We start from the raw sequence: 7,930 nt of genomic DNA, 5'->3' as shown, positions 1-7,930 counted from the left end.
AACCCTTAGTCAGGACTGCCTTAGTAATAAATAACACGGTCAACTTTGTGTTACCTGTCAACTGATCAGGACAGGATGACTTCCTGCCGTGAAGTTTTTTTTTTTTTCTTCTTCTTCTTATTGTTCCAGCTAATGCACTTTCATAAACACGGAGTGGAATGGAATGAGGAACTGGACTCTTGGGGATCCCACGTGACAATGCTGAAAGTCACCTCTCTCAGAATATCTTAAAACACTGAACTGGTTTTCCAAGCCCTGTTGAAATATGACATTAACCAGTTCAGCTAGGAGTAAGTTAACAACTGCAGTTCTAATTGCAAGGTCATTAGTAGAGTGGATTTCACTCTTTTTCCCTCTCTGATCTCTATGTGGAGTTTTCCTTAGCAGGTCCCCCAAGGAAAATCCCCTGCTACCTTGTTTATTTGTTGGAAAGCAAATGTATTTCAGTAGCTAGAGAGCTCTTTGTTTCAAGTATTAGTGCTTTGCCCATGGTAGGCACTCAAATATTTGTTGACTGATATCTTTGAGTTGCTGCATGCCATAAATTTTTATGCCCCTTATATTCTACTACATAAACAACTGGTCAAATTTTAATTGTCAACAGCGTTTTAAATTACATTTCTAAAAATGTACGGGCACCTTTATTTCTGATAGCTGCCTTTAAGTTCTGCTTTCAATCAGGTGTACAAGTAATACACTGGACCCTAGCAGCACTTGAGCACATATTGCTACAGGGTCAACTGGTCTGGGCAATTTTCTGGGATGGGGAGATTGCAATGTATGCCAAGGGCTGGTGAAGGAATAGGTGAACAGACAGCAAGACAAACAGTGCTATCAGGAATCTGATTGGGCCAAGAGTCAGCAAACTGGACAAACAGGCATCAGGCCATCAAAGGAGCAGAAAGCCACAAGGTTAAGAGGAAGGCAGGCACAATGATGGTCCAAAGTCCGAGGCAAGTAGTCTGGAATCAGGAAGACTACCAGAGACAAAACGACAGAACAACCCAAACTAGGAAAGTAGGAGGTAAGCTGATGGCAGGTGGTCATAGAAGTTGATTCTCCCCACCCCAGCCCCCGCTTTTTGGTGTCTATTCCTAGACATCTGAGCTATTAGCGTTGGTGTGAACCCTGAAACCACAAAGTAACAATTATTGACAACTTGCAGAGCAGGGTAGGGTGGGGGGAATTTAGGAAACCAACTTTAGAATCTGCAGAATGAATCCACTGTAAAGTTAAACCTTCCATCACAGCTGCCAATCACGCATGGGCACACATGTCGATCACACATTTAAAAATTCTTGTGTATTACCTTGTATTCTAGTTAGGAGTAAAAACAAAAAGTCCATTATTTTGTGAGTAGTACTACTATTTTGATGTGATGCAGATATTCATAAAGCCTGTACTCATTAGACAGAATAATCAAAATGAAAATATAAATGCTACTACTGTTATTATGAAAGCCATTGCCATCAGTCTGCTGATTAACTACGGACAGTCATCTGTAATACAACATCAGCATTCAGTATTATCCAATTAATTAGTAAAGTTTCAAAAATTTAGTTTAACTTTTTCTAACATTTATTAACTTGCTCCTAAAATAAAATCTCATGAAGTAGTTTATATTAAAAAATTAGTGGAAAGTTAAATTAATTAGAAATCATATTTTGTTAGGAGACCTTAATATAATGCTTCAAACCTTCATGTTATGTTTTTGAACAAACTGAATCATTATGTGTTTTAAAGAAGATACCTTGCCCGTAACACCTTGTGCCAGTACTGTGTATTAAAAAGTTTATTAAACTATTGGATCAAATTGCTCTGAAGGGCAAGGTGCATGAGCTTTTATGGTTACCAATATTATATGACTTGTATATAAGTACTTCAATATTTTCCTTTTATTGCTTTCTGAGAGTCATAACTGGTGATCACTACAAGTTGCTTTTAAAAATTTGAAACTGAGTAAAAACTAGTCCTACAATAATACTAATAGGTGCAATTTTACTCAATTTCAATAATTAATTAATTGCATTTATGAGAGAGAAAGAGGAAGACAGAGAGAGTGGAGAGAAGAGTGAGCTTTGGGTCAGGCCAAAGCTGGAGCTCAATCCAGGTGTCCCTGGTGGGGAGTAGGAACCTGATTACTTCTGTCCTTGCAGCAGCCTCTCAGTGTGTATGGTAGCAGGAAACTAAAAGTGGGAAGGAAACTGGGACTTGAAGTTGGGCACTCCAGGAGTAAAAACATCTCAGGCAGTACATTAACCTTTAAGGCAAAAGCCTACCCCAAATTTTTCTTTTAAGTCTTTATTTGCTGATGAGTGAGTGCTCTACATGTTTATTCACCCTTTCTAAAGTTTTCTTAAGATTTATTTTATTGGGCCTGGCACGATGGCTCAATGGCTAAATCCTCACCCAGTACATGCTAGGATCCCATAGGGCACCAGTTCAAGTCCCGGTAACCCTGCTTCCCTTCAAGCTCCCTGCCTGTGACCCAGGAAAGCAGTGGAGGCTGGCCCAAAGCCTTGGGATCCTGCACCCACATGGGAGATCCAGAAGAAGCTCCTGGTTTTGAATCGGCATGGCTCCGAGTGTTGCAACCACTTGGGGAATGAAGCAGCTGATGGAAGATCTTTCTGTCTCTTGTCTCTTTAAATCCAGCTTTCCAATAAAAATAAATTAATCTTTATCTCAAAAAAAGAGAAACATGGACAGAATGTCTCTATAAAAAAAAGATTTATTTTATTTAAAAGAATAATTCACTTGTCCATGAGGAATAGTAACTGCCTCTAGTTTTGTTGCTGACAGAGCAGTTGCTCTCATTTCAGTCTTATTGCATGTCAACTTCCAACCTGGAAAAGCTTGGTGTTTACTTGTACTTTGAGTCATGCTCTGAACATTTAGGAAGTATTTTACAAACCACATTTCCACAAGTGGCAATTTGACAACAACTAGGATGATATCCTTGAGAAAATAAAGCCCTATCTGGGTCATTTTCCTGATTTCAGAGTAAAGGAGTTCATATTAGGATTTCTCTACAAGCTCTCTTCCAGATATGGCTAGACATCTATAAAAATGACAGTTGCATAAAAATAACCAATTTCAGGCCTGGCGCTATGGTGCCAGCATCCCATATTGGTGCCGGTTTCGTGTCCTGCCTGCTTCACTTCTCACCCAGCTTGCTTCTGAGGGCTTGGGAAAGTAGAGGAAGGTGGCAGGAAATGCTTGGACCCGTTGCACCCACGTGAGAGACCTACATGAAGCTCCTGGCTACAACTGGGCAAAACCCTGCTCATTGCAGTCACATGATGGAAGATATTCTCTGTTTCTCGTTGGCTCACTCCTGCCCTGTCTTCCACTTAGTCTTCATGATAACATTCTTATCATGGCCTATAAGGTTCTGCATAGTCTGCAAGGGCCCATATACATTTATTTGTCTCCCTCCTATTCAATCCTACTTTGTGCAGTCTAGCCACATCAGCCTTTATTCAGTAAGTTTTTATTCTTTAATAATTTTGTGAAGTTTTTTTTAAGATTTCTTAATTTTTATTTCAAAGGCATAGTTAGAGAGTGTGTAGCAGTTAAGATGGTATCTGAGTACAAGTCCTGGCTGTGCTTCTTATTTCAGCTTTCTGCTAATGCATACACTGTGAGGCAGGAGCTGACAGTTCTAATAGTTGGGTCCCTGACTTCCACATGGGAGACCTGAAGTCCTGTGCCAGTCCCAGTTGTGGGAATTTGGGGAGTGAGCTGGTGAACAGATCTCTGTCCATTTGTCTCTCTTAAGCAGGCAACAAACTAGGAGGATTATTGACAGCAAAATAACTTGGATTAACAAATTTGGGGGAGGGATTACAGTATCACTAATTATAATCAATATGGCTAGGAATGGTTTGATGACTTTAACATGTTCCTCATACAGAATCACTTTTGCATGAAATACATGAAAAGAACTCAAAGACACCTTCGGTGCTTTAATATATACCAACAGATCAAAACAGCAATATACAAGGGTAAGATCATTATTATGCCAATTTTATTAATAACAAAACTAGGACCAAGAAGTTTAAGTGGCTTTCCCTAAGGGGGGATTAAGGAACAGAACTGTTACTAACTTTAAATTGGTGCATTCCAAAAATTATGGATTTTTTGGGGGGGTTGCTGTTTAGCACAAAGGGAAGCAAAAACTTAAGAGTTATAACAGTATAAGAATGAGGAATAATATAGCTGGTGGTGTGATCTGGAAAAAAATGTTTTTAGTGTCTAGAAATTCCGTTTTGGAAACTTGACACCAACTCAAAATCTTGGGGACGACCTTTATGACACAGCAGTTTAAGCTGCTGCTAGCAATTCTGGCATCCCATGTAAGCGCACATTCATGTCCAGGCTGCTACACTTCTGATCCAGCTGCCTGCTAATGGCCCAGGAAAACAGCGGTAGATGATCCAAGTGGTTGGGCTCCTGCCACCCACATGAGAGGCCTGGATGAAGCTTCTGGTTCCCAGATTGTGCCTGGCCCAGGATCAGCTGTTGCAACCATTTTGGGAATGAACCAGTGGATGGAAAATCTCTATGAAATTCTGTCTTTCAAATAAATAAATAAATCTTAAAAAAAAAAAAAAAAACAAGCCCCAAACTACAAGTCTCAAATAACTGAAAATGTCATTTAATTTTCAAATATCTTTATATAGTTTTAAAACATTTTAGGGCCTGGAGCAACAGCCTAGCAGCTGAAGTCCTCACCTTGAATGCTCCTGGATCCCATATAGGCACCGATTCTAAACCCGCAGCCCCACTTCCTATGCAGCTCCCTGCTTGTGGCCTGGGAAAGGAGTCAAGGACAGCCCAAAGCCTTGGGACCCTGCACCTATGTAGGAGAACCGGAAGAAGCTCTGGGCTCCTGGCTTCAGATCGGCTCAGCTCTGGCCATTGTGGTCATTTGAGGAGTGGATCATCGGACGGAAGATCTTCCTCTCTGTCTTTCCTCCTCTCTGTATATCTGCCTTTCCAATAAAAATAAATGAATCTTTAAGAAACATTTTAAATTTATTTACTGAAATTAGCTGATTACTTCAACAAGCAGATTGGTTAATGTATATCCCATCTTCCAGCAATTTACTAAGGAATTATTGGATAATAATGCTTACCACAGGAAAGTAATGGTACCTGAAAGTTCACCAATGAAACAGCAAGCAGATCAATTACAAGTCATATGCATGAATGTAGAGAAATGAAAATTAGAGCTTATAGTTTATATAAAATAACATTGTATCACCAAGTAAGAATTTCAGATTTCTTAAAAATACTTGATATGAGTAAATTAAATACAAGGTAGTTCTGACAAGCCAATCAGAACGGAAGATGGAGCATGTGGTTCCATTCCTCCTTTATCAGTCTTCAAAAGATTCCAGGGGTCCATCCAAAGCACCACCCAGAATCAAAGGCTTCATTGAGAGACTGATGTTTTGAGAAATGACATCGTTCATATTTTACTAATGCTCTGTTACAGTGAAGTTGTATCATAATAGTGTGTTTTGTTGCTTTGTGATTAATGAATATATATTATCACTTGAAGATAGACTTTTCTGTGGTTTGCTACTTTGCTCACCCAGTTTTTCAACAACCAGAAATGATGGGCACAGATGCTTAACTCCAGATATAGACAGAAAAAAAAAAAGGTTACAAGAACAGAAATAGGGAAGTTGTTTGTAAAACTAAAATTTTAAGGTAGCTCTTGCTTTCCATGTAATGTAAAAACAAAAATTATACCTGTGTATAGTTTGGAAATTTTGTCAGAAAGTTTCCTATTTAAGCAATTTAAGGCTTTTTTTCTTCTTACAAAATTCATGTTGCACTAAAATTAAATTGACTTTTTAAAAGTTACAATACCTCAACACAAAACTCATATTTCATTTCATAAACATCAGTCTTCAAACCCATATTGGAAGAATTATCCTGGCTCATTCAGCAAGTACATACCTACTCCCCAAATGAGGAAGAAATACAACATACCTCAAATGTATTCAAAATGAGATTGGAAACCAAAAACATTATTGCATTTTAGCTTCTTTAATAACACCCAAAAACTGTAACAAGAAGAATCCACTATTTCAATAAATGCTTAAATACAGTTACAAAGAATGAAACAAACACATTTATAAAGAAACTGCAGTATGTCTTTAGGTTTGCAGGCTGTCATACACATTTTAAATATGTAGCATATGAAATCTCAGAACAACAGGGCTACAGAGAAATTCCACATGTTAATAGCTTAAACATAATCAGATTAATCTTGATACAGAATAATCATTAAGCTCACTTAATGCCCAATCTGGCTCATCTAAGAAGCCACATAGATGTCAACCACAGGGTTTTACAAATATGGAGTGGCCATTTACATTTCAAATGAAGTACAATGGATAACCAGAGTAAAAATTATTCCCTTAGCTACTGTTTTCTACATTTAATATGAGCATTTAAAGTGTTAATATAAAATAAAATTTCACTTATTTAAATTCACATTAGATATACTGAAACTACAAATGAATACAGCTAGAGACACATATCAACCTCTGGTTTTAGCATAACATACCAATCAAAATATTTAAGAATCTCAAGTCTATGATGTCACAATATGGAGCGAAATGACCTTAAGGCAATTTAATTCACCACGTTCATTTTACAGCTGATCAGATTAACACACAACAACCCATATATGCTTTTGAAAATGATGAGAACTACCTTGGTTCTGAGAAATGCAGACTGGCCAACTTTGGAAAATTTAGTCTTCAAGTTGACAATTCAAAATTTTCCATTATGCGTGAATAAAACTGGAATGATACTGAATCTTCATGAATCCTGTCTTCTTCTAAGACAGGATGTCTTATGTTGAGGCTTAGGATAAAAGTACACTTCACAAATGGAACATCAAATAAAAATTATTACAATTCAAGGTAATGGTAATATATAGAGAGGGTAAATTCTTATGATACAAATAAGCTGCTCTGATGACCTTTTTCAATAGTGAATCTAAAATAATGTGATGAAATATAAGTACAAATAAACATAAAACCAAACGAATTGACCTCACATTCTATTTTTGCTACTGAAATTAACAATAAGATAACAGAATATCTTTAAAGCAGAAATCTCTTTATATATGCAATAATTTCATTTGCCAATTCTTAAGATGTATCCTCTGGAGTATAAATTTTCTGCAAATAGATTTCCACTTTATTGTTACCCAAATTACAGATATCCAAGATACCGACGATATGTACTCTATCCAGTTCAGTTACTGCTTTTATAATATCACCTAAAAAGTAAAAAGCAGATGGTAAGTATTGTAAAATAGTTAAATATTTACTTGCATTTAGAATCAGATAGGGTGATGACTTCTTTCTTGCAATATTAACACTGTCCCTCATCGTTTCACTCTTCCCTCTAATTCATTGAATTGATTAAAGTTATAGTAACTTTTGCAGATACAGGGAAAAAACTCAAAAAGATGCTACCTATATTGTTAAAACATGGACTGCTATTCTAAAAGCTGTATTTAGTTTTAGCTTAGTTTATAGTGTAGCAGTGTAGAAAGATTTAGGAACAACAAGGACAAGATTAATAACAAAAGAAACTGCAGCACTATGAATGTGCTACAATGCTTTAAAACAGCTTGCCTATCTTCTGTCTCATTCATAATGATGGCAGCTTGCACTCCTACCAAAGAGCGCAATACAGACCTTATTCTCAAAGATGCTGTTGTGTCTTTAGACCCATATGGCAGCTTTGCCAAGGATAGAAGCAAGAGCTTGTTTCTGTTTCATGCAATTTGGAATATTCCCCTAGCTCCAGTGACTTTGACGGAAAGCATATAGAAGGCCAGTGCAACTGGTAGGATACAAAGTTGGAGCAAGCAATAACCAGACTAAAAGGTACA

General features: G+C 37.3%; 1 protein-coding gene across 2 annotated transcripts in view; it reads right to left on the bottom strand.

The window, feature by feature from the left end:
* Positions 1–6,128: 6,128 nt before the first annotated feature.
* RADX (RPA1 related single stranded DNA binding protein, X-linked) overlaps positions 6,129–7,930 on the bottom strand; it is a 64,762-nt gene continuing 62,960 nt past the window's right edge. For both annotated transcript variants that reach the window (XM_004590241.2, XM_058659006.1), the window contains exon 14: positions 6,129–7,309. In XM_004590241.2, the coding sequence (XP_004590298.1) occupies positions 7,179–7,309 (131 nt within the window). In that variant the 3' untranslated portion in view covers positions 6,129–7,178. The remainder of the gene's footprint in view (positions 7,310–7,930) is intronic.

Source organism: Ochotona princeps, chromosome X (assembly GCF_030435755.1).
Source record: "Ochotona princeps isolate mOchPri1 chromosome X, mOchPri1.hap1, whole genome shotgun sequence".
NCBI classification, from domain to species: Eukaryota; Metazoa; Chordata; class Mammalia; order Lagomorpha; family Ochotonidae; genus Ochotona; species Ochotona princeps.
This window is presented reverse-complemented; position numbering and strand designations above follow the sequence as displayed.